Source organism: Pollicipes pollicipes, unplaced genomic scaffold (genome assembly GCF_011947565.3).
Source record: "Pollicipes pollicipes isolate AB1234 unplaced genomic scaffold, Ppol_2.1 Scaffold_4881;HRSCAF=5763_pilon_pilon_pilon, whole genome shotgun sequence".
NCBI lineage: Eukaryota > Metazoa > Arthropoda > Thecostraca > Pollicipedomorpha > Pollicipedidae > Pollicipes > Pollicipes pollicipes.
In genome coordinates this window covers 7629147-7651081 of record NW_023596576.1, presented here as the reverse complement: position 1 = coordinate 7651081, position 21935 = coordinate 7629147, and the positions used below count along the sequence as shown (strand labels likewise).

General features: G+C 51.5%; 2 protein-coding genes across 6 annotated transcripts in view; both read left to right on the top strand.

The window, feature by feature from the left end:
- The window catches only part of LOC119101645 (semaphorin-1A), a gene marked incomplete at its 5' end in the record, with an annotated part of 91023 nt that overhangs the window by 26742 nt on the left and 42346 nt on the right, over window positions 1-21935 (top strand).
- On the top strand, window positions 12730-21680 carry LOC119101644 (uncharacterized). Of its 5 annotated transcripts, none has more exons than XM_037225054.1 (15): window positions 12730-12861; window positions 13502-13667; window positions 14179-14246; window positions 14718-14837; window positions 15238-15290; window positions 15841-15975; window positions 16302-16515; window positions 16890-17181; window positions 17620-17708; window positions 18099-18240; window positions 18597-18781; window positions 19200-19405; window positions 20051-20119; window positions 20365-20460; window positions 21086-21680. In XM_037225054.1, exons 7-15 carry the CDS (start codon window positions 16312-16314, stop codon window positions 21465-21467), a joined length of 1665 nt encoding a protein of 554 aa, XP_037080949.1. In that variant the 5' UTR covers window positions 12730-12861; window positions 13502-13667; window positions 14179-14246; window positions 14718-14837; window positions 15238-15290; window positions 15841-15975; window positions 16302-16311; the 3' UTR covers window positions 21468-21680. The 5 variants fall into 5 exon arrangements, with proteins under 5 accessions (XP_037080949.1, XP_037080950.1, XP_037080947.1 ...); XM_037225055.1 differs by having other exon boundaries at window positions 15238-15372; window positions 16331-16515; XM_037225052.1 differs by having other exon boundaries at window positions 15238-15372; window positions 16305-16515.

The window sequence follows — 21935 nt, the reverse complement described above, 5'->3', positions numbered from 1 at the left end:
TTCGGCGTGTCCGGGGGCGCCTGGACCGCTGCCGTCCGGGCTTCAATCGGCGCGAGTGCCGCCGATGGGGATCAGAGATGGCATGTGCCGCGTGCCGCCAGGAAGCCGGCGGCCCAGGCGCTGGGGTCCGTCGGAGAGCAGCACGCCACCGGGCGTGGCCTAGGGCGTGAAGGCTGCCCCGCCCACGCCAGGGTCAACCGCGGGCGGGCGGCGGAAGAGGGCGGGCCCCGCTCGTGTGCGCCCCCCCCCCCTGCCCCCGCCTCCCTTCACGCACGTAGCCGTGACGACCTACATGCGGCGAGACCGATGCAACGGCGGCGAACGTGACGCGCAGTCAGCTGGCCGCAGCTGACCTGCAGCCGCTGCGCCGAGCGCCGGCCCGCGAGCTGCACGTGCGCTCCTCACGGTCCGACACCGGTCTCTGGCGTGCTCGGCCTGCGACCGGTACCGAGCACCAGCCGGGTCCCGTCGGTGTTCGCCGAGCACCAGCCGGGTCTCGTCGGTGTTCGCCGGATAACAGTCGCTCACGACAGGAACATCTGCGCGACATAATAACACGCTAAACGACGGCACAAGTCTCTGCGAAGTTTATTGTTCTTACGTATCTTTATGCATCTCTGTATATTTGGTTTTCAGGCCGTTAGGATATGATGAACGGCAAATATTCCCTCCAGCGCCATGGTGATGACGCTGCCATGAAGGCAAAGCCAGTCAAATTTCCAGACAATGGGCTCTGTATGTGTTCTGCTTTCGTTCGTTTGCAAACTTTCGTGCCAAGTTCGTTCTGCATCCAACGCTTCATTCTAAAAACTGGTCATGTGCCCCTATCACTCCCAGCGTTGTCACATGCTCTGTGCTTCCGTCACCCCTGTTCCCTCAGCCTCCGACTCCAGTCGCATTCCCTAGCAGACACTTAGCTGGTAGATCTGTCTCCTGACCGACACCTACCACCATGTCCCCCACCTCGCGCCCGACCCTGCCCAGCCGCGCCCCAGTGTGGCCTCGCCACCGCTGACGGCCCCCCCCCCCCCCACCCGCAGGTACTGAAGAAGGCCACCGAGGGCAGCAAGGAACGCCGGCGCGTGCTGCGCATGTCCAGCAGCAACCTGTCGACGCTCAGCTCTGGCTCTGGCACGCCGCGCGCGCTGCGCTCTTCGCTCAGCGACTCGAGCCCGGCCATCGACCGGCTCTGCGAGCGCGTGGAGCGCGAGGTGTGGGGCGGCGGCGGCTCGGCCGGCCGCCTCATGCGCCGCCAAAAGAGCGAGATGGACGCCGGCCTCGTGCTGCGACGCCAGCTGCACTACGCCAGCCAGAAGCGGCTCAACCGACAGTCGAGTGAGTTGGCGAACGGATAAGTGAAGCACGGGAGAAGGGGTGGGTGGTGTCGGAGCAGTGCGGTGCGCCAGGCGGAGGGGTTCAGTCGGCGCTTGGTTAAGCTAGCGAACTGGAGGATTTGACATGCCAGAGCAGTGGAGTACGTCAGCCAAAAGCGGCTCAGGCCGGTCAGGCTGAGTCGGCGAATTATGTGTTAGGCTTGAGGAGCCTGCGGAGTGAAATCAGCGCGGGCGGCTCAAATGCGGCGTCTGAGTGAAAAATTGGGTCAAAGGAGCCTCAGGCACAATCCTGTCTGAGTGAGGCCGTTTGCAAACGCTCAGCCAATAAGCGGATTACCGTACGCCCCAAATTAAAGACTAGCTGAATAGCAGGGTTGTTCAATAGGTGGAGAAGACGTGCATTCGACAAATTTTTCCCGGCTATTCGGAGACAAAAATAGGTATCCGAGTATGTCTTATTCTAAAGAAGGAGCTGTAGCATAGGCTGCTCATCGGAACGCTAATATTTCATAGCTTTCGTGCCTTGGTTCAATATGGTACTAGCGAGGCTGCGGCTTATATTAACTAGCATGGAATTCGAGCTACCAACGTATGAAACTGCCATCCATATGGAGACGCAAAGACTTACTCTACAGTTGCCTAGGCTACTGATCGATTCAGTGCGAAGCGAGCTACGCTTGTTTTTGAGCAGCTGAGTTTCATCAGTCATTGATGCCACCGCTTAAATGCAGAGTGGTGCGTGACCGAATTTTACGTCTTTTTCAGTGAGGCCGGAGATGGATATTTACAATACGAAACAGAAAGCGACGAATGACGTCACGCTTCGAAACGGCGTCAACAAACGACACAACGACTCGTTGGACTCCGCTGGTACGTTGAGAAGGCATTGTGTCAGTAAACTGGAGCTCTTGATAACGTCAGTATTGCTTAAGCCCGGGCTCAACAACCTTTCGGTGTTGGTACATTTAATATGAAACCATGAAACTGCGAGCACCGATTCTCTCCAGAAGCCTTCGAAAAGATCATCGTCATTGCGGGGATGGCATTTTGTGTACCCTGGCACTTAAAATGTGGCGCTAAGATTCACCTCGTCATCTACTTATCAATCCCACATTCCCCGACGCGAGACCACGCGCTACGGTCGTCTGACCTCAACCCCCCCCCCCCCCTACCCAGGCCACTCGCCGTCCACAACGCCGTCCAAGTCGTCGATGAGCAGCACGGAGGGAGCCGAGGTGGTGCTGCGCCGCGCTGCCGCCGGCGGCGCCACTGGCAGCCCGCAGTTCGGTGCAGGTGGCGCGCCGGTCGTGCTGCGGACCAGCTCTGTTCGGCGCCGTGGCCGCGGCCGCGCACCGGCCGGCGTGCACGGCGACCAGATCCGGCCACACAGCATCCTCTGCGAGACGCCCTCTGACCCCACCGAGGTCGTGCTCCGGCGCAAGGGTCAGTGACCACGGCTGCGACCGCGCTCCTGACACAGCGGCGGAGGGGGTCTCGTTGTCGGGCGAAGCACGTGCAGTTCGGCGTGCGTCCATTTTCATAACCAGATTCATGCATAACTGTGATTGTGTTGTTATGTTATGCCGTGGGTCCTATGGAATTACTCACGGCACCAGACTCAGGTAACCCGTGACCGCAGCGCCGATATTTGTGTTTCCATTTTTGTGGCGTGCAAGCGACTTTGATAGACATCGCGTGATAAATATTAGCTGTGCTCCAAAAACACAAAAACACCCCATCACTTACACCAGCACCCGGTGCAGATTGTCACGACGTGCTCTCCTGTCCCCAGAGCGCGCACCTCAGCCGCGCCAAGACAACAAGCTGCAGAACCGGCGCAGCTGTGACCTCTCCCTGATCAAGCGCCGGTCCGCCTACCTGACGCAGTACGAGTACTGAGCACGGCTCCGGACTCCTCACAACGGTACATCGGTCCTCTCCTCCACCTACCTGACGCAGTACGAGTACTGAGCGCCGCTTCGGACTCCTCGCGGCGGTACATCGGTTCCTCTCCCTGACGCAGAACGAGTACTGCGCACGGCTCCGGATCATCACGGCGGTACATCGGTTCTCTTCCTGACGCAGTACGTGTACTGAGCACGGCTCCGGGGACTCCTCACAACGGTACATCGGTCCTCTCCTCCACCTACCTGACGCAGTACGAGTACTGAGCACGGCTCCGGACTCCTCACAACGGTACATCGTCCTCTCCTCCACCTGCCTGACGCAGTACGAGACTGAGCACGGCTCCGGACTCCTCACAACGGTACATCGAGTCCTCTCCTCCACCTACCTGACGCAGTACGAGTACTGAGCGCGGCTCCGGACTTCCTCACAACGGTACATCGGTCCTCTCCTCCACCTACCTGACGCAGTACGAGTAATGAGCACCGCTTCGGACTCCTCACGGCGGTACATCGGTCCTACCCTGACGCAGTACGAGTACTGAGCACGGCTCCGGACTCCTCGCGGCGGTACATCGGTCCTCTCCCTCACGCAGAACGAGTACTGCGCACGGCTCCGGACTCATCACGGCGGTACATCGGTCCTCTTCCTGACGCAGTACGTGTACTGAGCACGGCTTCGGACTCCTCACGGCGTACATCGGTCCTCTCTCTGACGACACGCGAGATCGCTTAGGCGCTCCGACCACTGACAGCGGTAACACATGAAGTTTCTCATTTGTCTGGCTCGTTGCTGGACGCATCGATCGATCTGGCTGACACAGTACGGGTACTGCGAACACGCTCGACCCAGGAGCCAGCATCCGGCTCTGATGTTTCAACCACCGGACTCAGGAGGATCACTGCCTGGCCGTCCCAGAGAATCCGCTAGCCAGGGACGAAGACAACCGCCCGGACAATGGGAAGGTCGCGGGGAGGACCGCGGCGAGCATGCTCACGGCGGCCATTGTGGCGGAGTGTCGACCTTCACCGCATCCTCACGTGCGGCGGAGTGCGTCGGGGGTGGGAGGACGGAGACTCGACTGAGTGGTCAGTATCCTCGCCGCAGCGGCCCAGCGCTGGCTCTGGCCGGGCGGTGCGATGGCTGCTGACCATGCTGGCTCGAGCCTGCCACAGCTCGGGCAATGCTGTCGGACGGAAATGGGCTGGGGGAAGTCGGAGCGAGCGATGGCAGATGTGCGTGGAGAACTTGATGACTTATGTGTATAGTGGGAGAGCATGTGTCGACTTGTAGAACCCCTGTAGCTTCCCGGCAGAGTCGTTATGCGGGAAGAGCGGACGAACCTGTTGCCTCTGTCGTGTCAGAGGTCATCATGCGAGAGGCTAAATTCGCTCTCTGTCGTATATCCGCCTGCCATGCAATCAGGGTTGCTTGTCACGAAGCTATCGTTGATTTTGCACATTCTATTAAAATGATATCTCTCGACTGTATCAGCTTGCATCCGAGGTGATCATTGTGCTTCTTATCCGAATGTGGGTCCTGCTTTCGTTGCTGCCGGTTAGACAGCGTGTACAACCCACGTTTTGTTTACGTCACCTGCTTTCGTTTCTTTCATGAGGGTAAATCCAGACATTACGATTATCGTAGTTTGATCCTTGTATTTTTTATGCGATGATTATTATGTTCTACGGAAGTCATATTGTGATATGTGTTTTATGTCGCCAATAAACCGTCTTTTGTCTAGCACGTTTCGTCAGCGACGGAAACACCGATGTCAAACCATCAATGACCCTGAACGCGTATGAGATGTCAAATGTCAAATGTCAATGTCTAATGCAATGTCTGTTAGACGATGTCAAACGCGACCAGTTCCAGTCACACCGTTGTCAGTTCGCCCCTCAACGCATTTAAAGCAGCCGGTACACGCTGGCGCTCAGCTCCAGCAGAAATATTTTCTAATCCAGCAGCGCGACACGTGAGGATGCAGACTTACTAAGATATTCGTAGTGGGAGCGTCTCTCATCACCCGCTGACGCGCTTTAGCGCACTGGAGCATGCTGGCGTCGCCGGCTGAGCCGGCCCCTGTGACGGTCTTCGGTCAGCTGCCACCAGGCGTCGCGTCCGTCGCCGGCGGTCCGGCGTCCGGGAGCGGCGGGCACCCGCTGGCCGTCGCTGCACGCTGCTCCAGCGCACCGCGTGTGACCATGCTTTTAGGACAGAACAAAGTCACACCGTCCAGCATAAAATTAACTTGGGCTTTCCGGATCGAACCTGAGCTGGATCCAGCCGCGCTCAATCTCGGCCAGGCCCGAACCCAACCAAATTTTTGGCTGAATGCCTCCCGTCCTGGTACGTTGTGCCGGGGCTACTCTGCTGCGAACACTACGCCATGATAGCGGGACCGTACACATCGGCCGTGGAGCAGGCAGAACAACAAACGATGAGCAAGCTGAGCCACGAAGCACGGAGGCGTCCCAGAGGCGCACCAGAAACCTAATGGGGATGATTGGTCCAGTACGCTGGTCGTCGACCTGATAACTTAGCATTCAAGGGTGCAATTTCGCAAAATAAGTTAGAGGCGGAGGCTGGACAGTGAAAAATATTGAAGCCTGCCCCAAAATTCGCCAGTAGCTCTCCGGATTTCGTCCAATTACGTCTCCAATTTTGTCTTTGGTTTGGGGGGGGGGGGCGGGGGCTTGAGCCATTTGCTTAGCTGAATGATGACTACACCCCTGTTTACAACGATTGGTTGCACGGGATGCAAAGGAAACGACGGTTAATTATAATAGTGATGAAATGGTGGATTAGAATCTATTAAATCAATATATCTGTATATTAAATAAATTAAACGATGGAAATGGATTAAATAATAATAATGGTGCTAAATTGGAAGGCGGTTAGCCTGCTCGATCTCGCGGAGACGCATGCCACGGCAGCTCGCGTGCCTCAGACCGGTGAGGCACGAGTCGGGCGACTACGGGCACGCCGCAGATATGGCTGCCAACCGGCCGCGTTCATATCGCGCGGGGGCGCCGACCTGCGGACGCCGACCTGCGCCGACCTGCGGACCAAGGTGGTGCCGCCGACACCCGGGCGTCCGCGGCACCACCTTGGGCCCACGCGTAAATGCTGTCTGTTGTCATGGGTGTAACCACATCCGGAGATTCTGGACTTATCAGCATTAAAGGGTCAAGACAGAATCTTAAAACATTTTAAATGAGAAAACATGAAAAGGCATCGTGTACGGGAGAAGCTGGAGGAGAGGGAAGAAATCCCATTAGAAAGTTGGGATGCATATCACTACAGCCTCGCCCGGAGCCCACTGGTTACACTCATCACTCGCAGTGGTTACACTCGTTGACTTGTAGTCATACCCTCCCACTAAGCAAAAGACGGGACTCTCATTTTGGAATCACAAGAGCTGACGGCCCGACACCCTCGCATGCGCACAAACGGCAAAGCTGAAATGCTGGGAAAAGGCAACATAACATGACTTTATCGCTGTGCGCTTGCTGAAGTACTCATGCGTGATCAAAATACGGCATCGAAGTCGAGAGAAATCAGTGGGACTAACGAGAACGTAAAGAGGCAATATGTCAGGAACCAGAAAATGAGCTCGGGAATGTTCCACATTTGTATGGCGTTTTGAACTGAAACAGCGATCCTGAAGACATTTTGATGCATTTCACGGAAATGCCCAATTTAAGACTGGAAACGTTCTGGTTCCTGAGTTACACGCCCGCAAAATACGAAAAGGCTTATTTACAGCCAACTAACACTCCGTTGTGGGATCAGATTAAAGAATTCCCTAGAAATTGCCTTCGCCGAAACCATGGACTGACCTTGACCTGCCATACGTCAGCGACCTGACAAGGTACATCTAAATTGTCGATGCAAAATGATCCGCTATTCAATTGTCTACAGGTATGCAAAAGTTGGCGCGGCTACGCCGTGCCGTTCGGAAACCATTCTGGAAAAACCTTTGGGGGGAGGGGTCAATTTGATCTCCCCCACCCGACCGCGTATTAACCTGCCGAGGTATTCTGGGTTGCTCAGGGGCCCTTTACGTGGGTAGCGGTTAACCTACCGACACACTCGCGATATGCCCATGGGTCCTATACATTGGTCTAGGGCGTTTCCAATTCTCTATCACTTGCTTAGGGCCCTGCACTCTCGTCGGGGGCACAGGACCGGGGGGGGGGGGGGGGGAGGGGCGGGGGAAGGCACAGGACCATGTTCCATGGACCATGCCGAGGGAACCTTAAAGCTCCGAAGGGGCCCATAACTGGCCGGACTGACGCAGTTTCCTTACAACAAAAGCACAACAAAATTGGATGCGTTTGGGCCCACATATGACCAAGAACCATTGCTGGCAAAAGTAAAGAGTTCATAAGTAAACGAAATTCATTCTCCGCTGATTGAGCGAGTGTTGCTCTGCTCTGAGTGTTGGGGTTCATTACGCTGTTGGCTGCCTGTCTCTATATGTCCACTTGTTGCGTCATTCTGATCGCTAAGGTTTCCACGTTACCCTTGATCTCTTCCCATTTTTTTTTGTAGGGCCCAAGGTGCTGTTGGAACGCTATCTGCCTCCGTGCTTGAACATTGTTGATCAATCGGGTTTTGCTCCACAGATTCTTCCCATTCACCCGAAAGGCTACATGCACTTTTCTCCGGGGCCACATAAGCCAGAGTATAGTCAGTTGCTCAGGGGCCCTTTATATAATTATCAGGCACTTCCTACTTGCTTGAAGGGCCTTGTGCCCTTGCTAGGGATCTTATAAGGTAACGCACGGACACGCTCGATGCTCAGGGGCCCTCAACCTTGATCGGGGGCTTTCTGACCTTTGGTCTCATTGCGGATGACTTTTGATTGTACAGGGGCATTAATTTGTAGTCTTGAATAATTCCCCTTTGCTCGGAGGGCACTGTACTACGACTAGGGCTTCACAGGTCAGCCCGTCGAGACACTACCAATCGTTTTGGGGCCCACCACGTTGGTCTTGAGTTCCTTTGCTTGCTCTGAGAACCCTATACTTGTTGACGGGAGCCACTGTGTTGGTCTCATACGGCACCCATGACTGCTCAGGTTCCGTCCATATTGGCCTTGGTGCCTTCACCTTTGAGCAGCAGTCGAGTACGCGCCAATGAATTTTTACGCGCAATTGCCGAACGTAATTCTACATGCCTCCGCCGTCGTATGCGTCATTTCCAACGGCTATTCAGTGTGTTACACTCATTTAGATTTACAGTCAACCTTCACGGGATCCTCAATATCTCTGTAGGGTGTGGACTCCCTCCCTATAGCGTTAAAAACTACGGTGCCGTCCTATATAAAAAGCCCTATTTAGCATGTATTCCGCCTAGGACTGAGGTGAGCTAGCATCATGGCATCCCGCCGATATACTATGAAGCCACCCACTTACCAGCGGCCGCCGTCGACATTCAAACCCGGGCTTGCCGCGTGCGAGACCAGCACGCTAACCCCCCATCCACTGGAGGTGCGGACCCGGTGGCCGAAGATTCGTGATAATAATAGAAATGGTTCAGAGTGAGCTGATGGATTTCGTTATCGTTTGATGTCTATCACGCAAAGAACCGACTTTTCGCACGGGGTTCTGCATTTTTGCACCGCCTTCCCTAGAAGACTGCCAATCCGCTTATGCCTGACGCGTGTAATCATCTGAAAGGTCTTTGGAGGGCGTTTAAGCACGGCGCGTAATCGCCCTCTGTTTTGGAGTTTTGTTTTCGTAATTTTGGAGTTTTCGTAATCGCCCTCTGTTTTGGAGGGTGTATAAGCCCGGTGCGTAACCGCCCTCCATTTTGGAGGGTGTATACGCACTGCCTTTATGTAACGTGTTTTTTAACATGCGCGCTCACAAATCTTAGCAACAGAAACTTCGATACCAGGCGTTGCAGTCTCCGTAGTCTGCGGAGCGTTAGCTCAGTAGCTAATATTTAGCTGTGGTCCAACGGTGGACGAAAATGATGACGCTTCTGAAATGACCACCTTAAAGCACTTAAATCAGCTAGTAATACAAGTTACGTGACGTAATTTTGAGATGCACAGCGGAAAATTTTAGAAACACAAGCGTCGACCCCGGGCGTTGCAGTCTCCATTCTAGGACCTTGGTCTCCATAGGCCGCGCGGCACCCGCCCAGCAGCTAATATTAAGTTGTGGTCAACGGTTGGACGAAAATGACGACGCTTCCGAAAAAGTATCCTTGGACGCTTCATGATATCAGATCACGCATTTAGAAGGCATTCTGAGCGCATATTTCACGTGGCAATTTTTAGATTGATGAAAAGAACGGATTGGCCCCTAAAGCACAGCGAAATGGGGCTGAAATCTAGTGATTGAACTGGAAGAGTGAGAGGAAAATCTATATTTTTCGTGTTTTCGCAGCTATTTATCTGTCCAGAAGACAGATTCACAATGCCCCGCCACCTGGTGGCACTTGCAGTGGCCGAAACTTTTCGGTTTTACGGAAGTTGCAACCCAGACCATCATTGTCCTTGCCCTTGAAGTTGCGGGCGGGCGTATTCAGGCCTTTTAATATAATTTGTTTCAAAAATACATTCTCAAAATTGAACTTTCTCAGGCAAACATAGCATGACCTTGCTCGTTTCTTTAAATCATTTCGACCCGCTCTATTCAACAATGAGAGCCCCACTCTACTCGACAATAATTAGACCCCTTATTTCCTTACAGGCGAGGGGCCTCTTGGGCAGAACACCAGGGATACCTTGCCGTTTCTGGTCAAGGGCTGAAGGGCCATTCCGTCCCATCGCGAAGTGTCTTCTGGCTATCATTCTGGTGGCACGGGGCGGGATCTGGTCGATCCAGAGGCCATTATAAGGATATATCGTATCACGTTGTTCCCATCCCTGACACGGGGGCCTTCTGATCCGCGCGGTAAGCCCCAGATCAGCACAGGAACCCTCATCGACGCAGATCATCCCTGATCACCGTGGGCAGTCGGCTATGTTGTTACATAGACTCCTGTTCCGTGTCTTTCTGTGCTCTTCAGAGATATTGAGTTCTCCCTGACTGTACATTGTAGATCAAATAGTGTTCCCAATATTATTAAGATGGCTAATCCATGCTCGTCTTAAAATGCTCAAGACCTGTCGAAGCTGATAACTGCTAAGAAAATTACGTAATGTGATGCTGAACATGCGTGCTCGCAAGTCAGCAAAACAGCCCCGACGCCCGGCGTTGCAGTCTCCAGGCCGTATGGCGTCGGCCTTGCGACTGTAACATTAAGTGATGTCCAATGTGCAAGCGAACAAAGGACGCATCTTGAGAGAGATGGCTGGTGAACTAGGTAAATCGGCATGCATGTTTAATTTAATGCAAAAGTAAGCCAAGTGCAACCTTAATCTGAAAAGTGTGTGTGTGGGGGGGGGGGGCAGTTAACATTGCTACCCCCCACTTTGAAAAGTGGGGGGCATGGCCCCCCTGTCCCCCTCCATGTTCCTACGCCCATGTGCTGCACATGTGGTACAGTCCATGGAAGGTGTTTGACTGTTAGTAAGATTTTACTGTTGAATGCTTGTCGCGAACGTCTGTCAATCTAGCAGCAGATTGATATCCAATTGCCAGTTGGATATTCTGGGGCGTCACGATCGCCTCCAAATTTGGTGTGCATGACCTTCGCGACACGCTGATTCCGAAAATCACTGCCTTTGGGGTGGAATTTTTAGTAGTTTCCGAGTTATACGACGCGTAGCATCCCAATGTGATATCGCAGGGCGTCTCGATTGCCTCCAAATTTAGTGTGCAGGGCCTTCTCAACACGCTGACCACCGGTGTGTCGATGCCCCCGGCCGGCCGGCTATCAGCTGGCGGGCCCCCTGACCACCGGTGTGTCGCCACCGCCGTCCGGCAGGCTCGCGAAAAGCAGCGTCTCCACCACGGTCAGCAGCATCGGGCTGATGTGGCCGGCCAGCCAACAACATGGGCATGGCGTGCACAAGTAGCATGCGCTATTCCACCAGCGTCACCAGCGTCCTTGGGAGATAAGACAGACGGTGACATCACCCAAATTTTCAGGCTCCAGCGGTGAAGCACGATTGGTTTGGTCCCCAGCGACATCTTGTCAGTTTTCGGTTAGGACAAACAATGCCCGTGACTACGTCGCACTATTACTCCATCACCTTAAAGGTCAGAAACGAAGCAAAGCTGAGAGGGATGCCGCTGGGTGTTACCACCAAGTCAGTGATATCACATACCACACGGTTATCACTCACATTTCACGAACTGACCTACTCCAGTGAACTGATACGGACAGGCCCAAAGGAGAATTCCAGGACACATATTCCAAAGCGCAACTGAAGTGTCACGCGTCGTATAACTCGGAAGTTACGCAAAATACCACCACAAAGACAGTGATTTTCGGAATCAGCGTGTTGAGAACGCCGTGTACACCAAATTTGAAGGCAATCGAGACGCCCCGCAGCATCACATTGGGATGTTACGCGGCGTATAACTCAGAAATCACGCAAAATTCCGCCCCAAAGGTGGTGATTTTCGGAATCAGCGTGTTGAGAAGGCCTTGCACACCAAATTTGAAGGCAATCGAGACGCCCCGCAATATCACATTATGATGTTACGCGGCGTATAACTCGGAAATTCCGCAAAATTCCACCACAACGACAGTGATTTTCGAAATCAACGTGTTGGAAGGCCCTGCACACTAAATTTGGAGGCAAGCGAGACGCCCCGCAACATCCAACTGTTGTGTTGCGCGACGTATAACTCGGAAATTACGCAAAATTCCACCCCAAAGGTAGTGATTTCGGAATCAGCGTGTTGGGAAGGCCCTGCACACCAAATTTCAAGGCAATCGAGACGCCCCGCAATATCCAACTGTTGTGTTAAGCGGCGCATAACTTGGAAATTACGCAAAATTCCACCCCAAAGGCAGTGATGCTCGGAATCAGCGTGTTGAGAAGGCCCTGCACACCAAATTTCAAGGCAGTCGAGACGCCCCGCAATATCACATTGGGATGTTACGCGGCATATGACTCGGAAATTACGCAAAAATTCCACCCCATAGACCGTGATTTTCTGAATCAGGGTGTTGAGAAGGTCCTGCACACCAAATTTGGAGGCAATCGAGACGCCCCGCAGTATCACATTGAGATGTTAAGTGGCGTATAACTCAGAAATTACGCAAAATTCCATCCCAAAGGCAGTGATTTTTTAAATCAGCGTGTTGAGAAGGCCGGGCACACCAAATTTGGAGGCAATCGAGACGCCCCGCGATATCACATTGGGATGTTATGCGGCGTATAACTCGGAAATTACGCAAAATTCCAGCTTAAAGACTTTGATTTGCGGAATCAGCGTGTCGAGAGGGTCCTGCACATCAAATTTGGAGGCGATCGTGACGCCCCGCAATATCCAACCGGCAGTTTGATATCAATCTGCTGCTAAATTGCCGGACGCGCGAACATAATCGTGAACAATCTCGGGTTGTGCGGCACTCGACGGGGCGTTTTTCCGCGTTGTGCTCACTCCTAAGCGGTGTCCTATTTGCGTCGGTGCGGGATGCCTAACATAAAGTGTTGTGTGTGTGGTGATCGCAGGACAAACGAGAATAATTTGACTGTTTTCGCGTGAGTACCTCGCTCCCAGTCCATTCTGGGTATCAGTTCTAATATGTTCTCCCAAAGTTCAGGGTATGCACGTCTCAATCTCGCATGCAGTGTCCATGTGGGACCTTTCCCTTCAGTGTGGTTGCTTTCAATTTTTGTCTCAGTTTGAGGAATAGGTATGCATTTCTAGCAATATCCGGCAAAAATACCTCCAAAAATAAAACGAAGTCAATGAAAAACAGATGCGCGTGACAGCTGAATGGCGGGTGCATGTGCAAGGAGGTGGGCTTATGGTTGCCACCAATTTGAGAAATGGTTTTGTTTATGGGCATTCTTCAAATTTCAAAACTCTAAATTTGCTCACCATTCACTGAAATCGGTGACAGTCATGCACCATGCTCGCAGCTTGCAGAGTTCATGGGTGCATGGCCTCAGCTTGTATTGCTTATTTTTGGGATGACAAGCATTTTGACATGTGTCAGGCATGTTTGGCTACATACATGTTGTCCGTAGTCGGTACTTCTGATGAATTGGCACATCACACAATTATTAAAGCACACCCAGAGGACAGATATTGTCAGTTTGCATTATTCATTTGAAGTAGAAGATGTCCATTGTATTGTATAGTTATCCAATTTCCTTATTACTGTGATCCTTTCAGATTCCCATTTCAACAAGTCCACCTACAGAAGTGGCTTGAAGCATGTCACTTCAGTGTTGTGGCTCCCGGTCATGGAGTGTGCCAGGCACATTTTTCATCAGAAGCTTTTTCCAGCCTAGCAACTAAAAGGAAAAGGCTGAAGCCCAATGCGGTGCCATCTCTGCAGGTTTGTGAATGCTTGGTTCTTGTCTATTTTTTTTCCCAGACCCTTCTTATATAGCCTTAGCATTCAGGCCTGAACTTATTTGACATTAGAGCACACATGAAATTTCTGTGACCATCTTTTGTCTCATTCATTTTCATTTCCTCTTTCAGTCATTATTCATTCATGCATTTCAGAGTGGTGCCTTTAAGCAAATGTCTGCCAGTTAATATACTGTGAAATGCATGGCAAGGCATTCAGTCATTTATAGGGCACAGTCTTGCCTTCAGTTTGGATTGGGGTAAATTTATGATGTGTTTGTCTTAAATGGTGTAATATTAATGGTCCATGTTGCCTAAGTTGACTGAGGTCTCATTTCTGATGTCAACATTCATGCAATGTAAGTAAAACATCATTCTGTGTTACACTTGGAGCACATGTCACGGTGCTGTCCCATAATCTGTACATTGTGTGATGGCCTTGTTCATTGTTAATCTTACTGATAATGATGATTGATGTACTGAATTGTTTTCAGCTCAGGGAAGGTGTTCCAGGCACCCCAGTGCTTCCAGCATCTACACCATCTCTAAGACCAGAATCTAGGTCAGCATGTTTTCTTTTGGGGTCGGACTTTGAATGTTAGTTTACTTTTTGAATAAGAAGATTGGAATTTGTCTCAGAAACAATACCAAAAACTGAATTCAGTAGTGCCATAAAGATGCTTAAATTGGCAATCATGAGTGATATTGACATCATCTTATAATAGCCATATTCATGCCAAACACGAGGCCCTTTGTAAGACCTTAGGGACTTAAACGACTCAATGACACACCAAAAAGACTAAAGGGACTAGCAGCCTTGTATTTGTCTTTAATTAGCAAAATTACTTATTTTCATGTGGTATTGTACAGATAATGCTGTATAAGACACTAATGCAGCTTGTTTGCTCCAATGCTCTAAAGCCAGAGTAGAGTTACCAATAAGTCCCCACCTGAGATGATGTAGTCATCATCATAGGTATGTCTCCACAGCTGCAGTCTATTACAATTTCCTTATCGCACTGTTATGTTCCAGACACTTGACAACAAGTAAGAAGCTGGTGGTATCCAACAGCACATACATGATCCTTCGACGTGCGATGCGAAAGGCCGGCCTACCATCAGTCAAGCGTACTATCCTGCATCTTGCTAAAGGGTAACCATTGGTTTGTGCAGGCAGCAGAATACTGTTTAGACTACACAACTTTGTACCGTGCAATGTGCACACAGCTTCAGGAGCACTGCTTGTATGTATTGCACTTGGCTATGATTTTTTTTACAACATTGCCCAAGCCTACAGGAAGATATTGTCACCCATTATTCTATGCAAATTTTCTCATCCCAAAGATCTTAATAGTATGATGTGAGTTGTTCCAAACATGCAGCATCTTACTGTTGTGAATGAAATTAGACTCCAGCAATTGATTCGGAGCCTATGAATGGTGTTTGCCATTTGCATGATTTTAATAAGGGCAGAAAAATCCGCGGCTTTCAGTCATGTTCATCCTGTGTTTCTCCTGTTTTGCGTTTTTAAGCAGTGTTTCATTTCACTACAGGTACCTGGGGGAACCTGGTGGCGGAGATGGCGGTAGGAGGCACGCCAGCGGCGGTAATATGGGTGGCGATGGCGACACGGGTGACACTGAGGACTTGGCCATGCCGAGTATACCACGGGCGTTTCATTCGCCGATGTTAGTACTGTCTTCTAATGGTGTGCACGTCACTTTATTTATTAAGAAAAAATTGACAACATAACTGGAACAATTTCTGTTGTGATATAGGCCTCCCAGCGCCGGGTCGGGTAACCCGTCAGATCACTTGACTGGTCACCAGCTGACATGTGCCCGAGCCCGTGGGGCAGTGGTAATCCGGTCGCTCGCGCGCGCGCGCGCATTACTGTCGTGAGATTATGTGCGAGCCCAGCTGAGATCCTGCCAGTGAGTACAAAGCGACTTTAACGCTGTTTATTTCAAGCCAGCATCAATGTAAGTTAATTAATGACAGTGATGGGTAATCAGCTTGTCACCAAGGCTCAGTGATTTTTTCGCATTTGTGGTCAGCCTCCTCGAATAATGCATATGACCTCCATAAGCTGAAGCCTTAAGCTAAAGCCGAGTCGAAGCGTGATGTTTCCACCGCTCCTTATCTTTTGCTTGCAGAACCTCACAGGCTACCAGGGAGCCAGCCGACGTTGCATGGACCCCGAGCGCCTTTACACCCGGCGGCAGCCAGGGCTCGGCGTCGACTCCCGACCAAGCAACCACTTTGGACGCAGCTGTGGAGCTCGAGCAGATGTACGATGACGAGATTAGTAGTGAACTTGCACTATGTCATGTTACTCAGCTTGATGCTTGAATGTACTGTTTGGCTACGGCATGATGATGTTGTAGACACATGTAGAAGTCCTCGCCTTTTTCCATATCGTTTGGCTGTGGTATGGAAATATTTTAACGCATGTCATGCGTATTACCCCACCATGGTCTTTCATCAGGTGTTTCTTGTTTGGTCTTCTTGCTTTTGTGGCTCTAAAGTGTACATTCCCAAATCTGAAGAATGCTGTAGGCCCATTAGGCGTCGTTCCTGCTGGTGCTCTTGCCTGTTAGTACGGACCTGTTTCCAGTAGTCCTAACATGGAGGTGGAAACCGCAGAGGAAGAAGACGTGAACGTCGGAGCGACGGAGGAGGACGGCCGTCATTGGGGCACCCGCAGTGCTGTCGTCTCTGAGCCCCAGCTGCGCGAGCTGGCTGAGGCCACCGCGGTGCTCTGCACCCGTTGCGGTGCTAGGTGCGGCGTGAACGTCACTCGCATCACTGTATCATTCACAGTCACATGGGTGAGTCTCATTTGGGGATGCTGTCAGAAATGCATATTCATATCACCGACCAGAATAACTTTGAAATGACTTGCATCCTGCTTTTTGTTGTATTCTTGCAATGTTGTATAGTGTGCTAGTTTTTGTTGTTTTTTTTGCAAGCTTTGCTTGGCTAAGTTACTTCAATACTTGACTTTACATCACTCACACATAACTAGCCGCACGCAACGTAATTTGTGGGTTTCACCATTTCTTAGTGATTTACATCTTTTGGCTGCCCGAGGCCTGTCACGTCTGCAATATCCTGGTTGTGACGTCACGCTGCCACTCGTGCGGAGATGTATGCTGCTTTCGTGATAGACTGGTCTTTAATCCCTTTTGGTTATCTGTCTTAGGAATGCAAAACATGTGCCACTGTCGCCAATAAGTGGGTGTCAACGCCGAAGGAGGGCCACACAATGGTCATAGACACCCTACTTGTTGCGGCCGTCGTACTCAGCGGCAGTCATCTGGAAAAGCTGAACAAGTTGTTGGCCTTCGCAAACATAGGGCAGCTCAGTCGGACGGCGTACAGCCGTATCACACAAATCGTTGTAGCACCAGTGATTGAGGAGGCGTTCAACAGGACTCTGACTGAAAACCGAGAGGCGGCTCTCGTGGCATCACCTGATGGTCTTGTGGTTGCTGGTAAGTCCCCATGACTGGACGATGACCCCAATGTATGTACCTCTGTATTAGGTGCGCCCTGTCCGGCTTACCTCGCCGCGATCTGGCACGATGCGGCGCGTCCATGCTTCTCTCCTCGTTTGTTAATGTTCGTTCTGATCGCTGTACCCGCACTTAGTGCGCTGTCCAGTACGGGAAACCGACGAACGCTCGCTCCGTGCAACCAACATTTGTCACGAGTTGTTCGGTATCCGAAACTGCCCATCCTCCCTGGTAGGAAGTTTGACGCGTCACTGTACAAAACATACCTGTTTGCAGCACTGCTATCTGCTTACAACCTGTTTTCGACGATCACCTGAGTGGTGGTAACAAACCGCTCGGAAAGGGTCCAGGTAGCAAAACCATCTCATCTGGTGACAAAGATCATACTGATGTGAAAGATCGTGCTTTGTGCCTCAGGTAACCGCCAAAGTGACGGCCCTGGCTTCTCGGCGACATATGGCTGCTACGCCATAATGGACCACACAACTGGCCACATCATAGCGCAGGTATGGCAGTCAGCGTTGGCGTGAGGATTTCTCCGGGAATGTTTGTCCGGTGAGCACTGGCGATTTACCAATCAAATTGGGGTGCTGTCTGTGATGGGTTAAACTGCGAGCAGAAGTTTTATGGGTTGCCTTTGGTATACATTGCTAGGCTATGGTACGTCAAGGCGGTCATTTCTTGACATCTGAATGACGCAAATATCCATTTTTGATATGTCTTCTGGTTAGAATTTGGCTTACAGCTTATTCACCGTAAAACATTTGTGTAGTCATTGCGGTCGTTACATGGCCAATCGTAGTCGACGCACCCGAAAACTCCAAATCGTCGTGGACATCCAGCATTTCCAGTTGTGTTTCTAATGCTGAGCCATTTCCAAACGTGCATGCACACAGAACACTATGTGCCGTGAGGAGGTCGGCTTCTCCAGCCCGAAGCTGGAGGTGGAAGGCCTGTCACGCTGCCTTAGCGACCTCGAAGGAATGCCCATCAAGGAGTTCGTATCTGATCAGCACTTGGGTGTCCGGAAGGTTGTCAGTAAGTCGAACACAACGGCGACGGTTGTAATAATTTATCGGTCAGACTTGCTTCGTAGCCTGTCACTGGTTGTTTTGTTTCCTTGGGCTCTGCGTTTCCTCCGGTGTTTCCTGTTTTCTTCTTTCAGTCATGTGTGTTGCACCAAACGCTCTATGGCCATATTGGTAATCACAGCATTCGGAGATGTTTATAACCGGGCATTTAGCATCCCGAGTGCGCTGTTACCGCCAAGGCACTTTTTGTGTCACTCTCCATGAATTCAAACAAACTGTCCCTCACACTGAAATAACTGTGTTGTGTCGGATCGTTGGCATGGTGGTCGAAGTCTTAATGTCACCATCACCTCTGCCACTTAGGGCAACGTCTGCCAGGAGTGCAGCACTCGTACAACGTCAGGCACGCTGCGAAGAACGTGGCGAAGCGCCTGCGCCAACATGCAGCGAAGGCTACAAACCGGGCGCTGAGACCATGGGTGCGCCACGTCAAAAATCACTTCTGGTGGTGCGCCCAAACATCGCATGGAGACGTCGACGTGTTCAAGGTGACAATGTCACATTGCAGCATTGGGGGCCACCACCTGAATACACTTGGGGCGTGCCAGATGAGAAAAGTGGCACGAAATTGACTCGCGCGGGGCATGGCAACGCATGTGGGGCTCGTTGTCGTTATATGTCAACCCGCCTCTGCATAAAATTCAGCATAATTCATGATTATCATCATGTAGAATAATCGCGACTTTGGGTACGACGGAAATACCCCCGCCCCATGTCCGATGGCATGCTGAACATGTGTCTAGCACGTTCAGTTTCGATGTGGCTGTGGTGTTTCTGTTATGTGACTTCCTTACTTAACCTAGCACAGACAGTGCGTTGTAAATGCATCACCCCAATCCAAGGGATGGGGGCATAGGACAGCCTATTTAGTCCCTTCAGATGACAGCTTTTGTTTGTTTTTTTCAGAAGCGGTGGATGATGATCATAAACCACGTGGTAAACATCCACGCTACACCCAGCGGCCTCAACCGCTGTCACCATGCTGACGTGCCGGAGGGCGAGTCTCGGGAACCGCCGTGGCTGCTGCCGGGATCCTCGGCGCACAACGCCCTGTGGGAGGTCGTGGCCAGCTACCGCACACTGAACCTCGCTGCCTTCGTTGTGAACTACAGGTGTCTGAATAAGTTCCTGTGTTCCCAGTCGTATAGCTTTCTTACCATGTCGTCTTCTGACGCGTTAGATTTCATTATCCAGGACATCTAGGCAATGTACGATGAACAGTAAAACCCGCTCATTAGTTCGACGTTTTCAATGGATGGATTTCTGGAATCAGCGCTCGCGCTAAGCAGTGCTTGTTTGAGCCTAGGCCCCCACCATCCGATCGCACAATTCCAGGAAACGGCAGAATTTAAAACGTGCAGCAAAGCTCGGCACGGTCCGTCCTGCCCTCTAACGTCAACTGACCTTTATCACGACCGCTGCCACCGGTCACAGGCCATACCTGTCAAGGGCAAATAGCGAGCGCCCTAAAGCGACTCGAACCCATCCTGCAACGGGTGGGTGGATCGGAAGGCAGGCGCTCTAACCAACTAAGCCACCGGGACGGACAAATTCCTGATTTCTTACATGCGAACGGAAACGGAGTCGTTCGCTTCAGTGGTGCTGCATATACTTAAATTGTTGCCTTTGGTTGCACAATCGCTGTACCGACAGCGGTGCTATTTGCATCACGGCTAACACTGCACAGACCACATCCGTCGTGCCTGAAATAATCATGTGACGTTCGTACGCCACACTTAATTTGTGCATCATTGCAGGCGCACTGACAACCTGGAGGTGTTTCACGCAGCCAGCCTTGAGTACACTCCAAAGCCGAAATACTTCGCGTAAGTGTTAAATAACCTGCGTTCTCTACGATGATCTTTTCCTTTTGGGAAAGCGCACGATCTAGGTTCTTCTTGACTGGTCAGCCGCTACAATCGCAACATGTCAGCGGGTACAGCAATGCCTCTGTTTCTGTCGTATCCAAAGTCACGTCATGATTCACAATCATAAGTGGTGTTCTGATCCTGTCGGTATGCGCTTTTGCGCAGTGCTGAGCACGACATATACATAACATATCTTGTTACAGGCCTCTCGACTTTGTTACCCGGAAGCGCGCAGCTGTGCTGGACTGGTCCGCACACCGCAGCCGAGACTATGCCAGGGACGAGGAGGGCAACGTCAAGTGAGCAGTCGTTCACCGCAGCGTTTGTGTCTCGCTGTGAGGTAGTGCATGACGTGGCGTCACTGCCCTCCACCACCTCCCGAAATGCAATGAATGCGATGTCCCTAGCGGTGAATCCCATTGGCGTTTGTCCGCCTCAGTTTGTGGGTGTCGTAGCACACGTGGCGCAGTGGGTGAGTGCGAACAGCTGTGTTGCTCGCTGTTTTTCCAATGGCTGTGATGGCCTGCATTTGGTGGCAGTGGCGGCTTAAGGCCAGTTGATGTCAAAGGGCAGGGTGGACTCTGCCAGGCGGTGTGGCACATGAAAGAACACCATGCATTCGTCTGCGAACTGTACGCTCACGATTAGACGGTGTGTTCAAAGTGATAACCGTGTTGTTATTTTTGGATACAGCTACCAGAAATTAATTCATGGGAAATGGTGTGGACAAGGGCTAAGATTTGCTATCATTTGACTGCTTGCAACTGCTTGGCGACAAGTCACGTCTGCAATACTATGCTGTGTTTATGCTTGTTTTTGTCAAACATCTTGTTAGACAATTAGCTGGATAGTTAGACAGGAAAGGGTCCAGTGATGGATGCCAGTATGAAAGAGGTTTGGCCCAACTTTGTCGCATGATTCCAGAACGTCTCGCGTCTCCAGCCGTGTCTCCGACCAGTACATCGTACGGCCGGTGAAGGCGCCGAAGACCTTCCCGCACGTGCGCCCGCTCCTGGAGGCCATCGTGGACAGGCGTATGCAGGTCGCCATCACTGGCCCGTCGGAAGCACTCCGGTGGGGCACACCCCCTCGTGCGCCGCGGACCCCGGGCAGACAAAAGCCGGGAGGGCCTGGTGGACAGTCGCGTTCGGCACAGCTGATTTCCAGTAGCTTTTTTTGTCATTTGTCACATCATTGTCATGTCATGTTGTGTCATGATTGCTTTGTTTTGTTCTGTCATATAAGCTGTTTTGTCATCATTTGCCATGACTGCCTAGCCCAGCTTTGCTCACCCTGGTGGACGTAATGCGATGTTTGCCAAGACCGGAGGCCCTGAAGAATTGTCATGTCAGGTTTGTGGGCGAGCGACAGGTTCATTTTTCATTATCGTTAGATGCGTAATCACTGAAGATGTGTTTGTGTCTTTCTTACGTACGTTTGTGGATTCGAAAACATGCTGAACAAGTAACTCCACTTGGTTGTGTGCCTTGCGGAAAGCGATGTGTGCATTGTATCGGGTGTTTTTGGCCCATGATACATATGATGCAGAAATACATAAATGCAGGAATGCACGCTTGACCAGCCTTGTCACCTTGGCATGTATTGTGAAAGCAGGGATCGCAGCACAAAAGCTCGTATCGTTCGGTACGCCACGCCACGGTACGGCGCTGAGGTAGCGTCACAATGACGCCGTTGGCGTTGACGCGTGCGATCACACAATGTACGGCGTTAACTGGCTAGTCTCTGTCTATGAGATGACGGTTTATAACTTATA

What these genes read in the sequence shown, in the direction of transcription:
- LOC119101644 (XM_037225050.1), top strand. Translation starts at nt 12,794, where the DNA reads ATGCCTAACATAAAGTGTTGTGTGTGTGGTGATCGCAGGACAAACGAG. An exon ending in AATAATTTGACTGTTTTCGC is followed by an intron (nt 12,862 to 13,501) that starts GTGAGTACCTCG and finishes TGATCCTTTCAG; the next exon opens with ATTCCCATTTCAACAAGTCC. An exon ending in TATCATTCACAGTCACATGG is followed by an intron (nt 16,516 to 16,889) that starts GTGAGTCTCATT and finishes TATCTGTCTTAG; the next exon opens with GAATGCAAAACATGTGCCAC.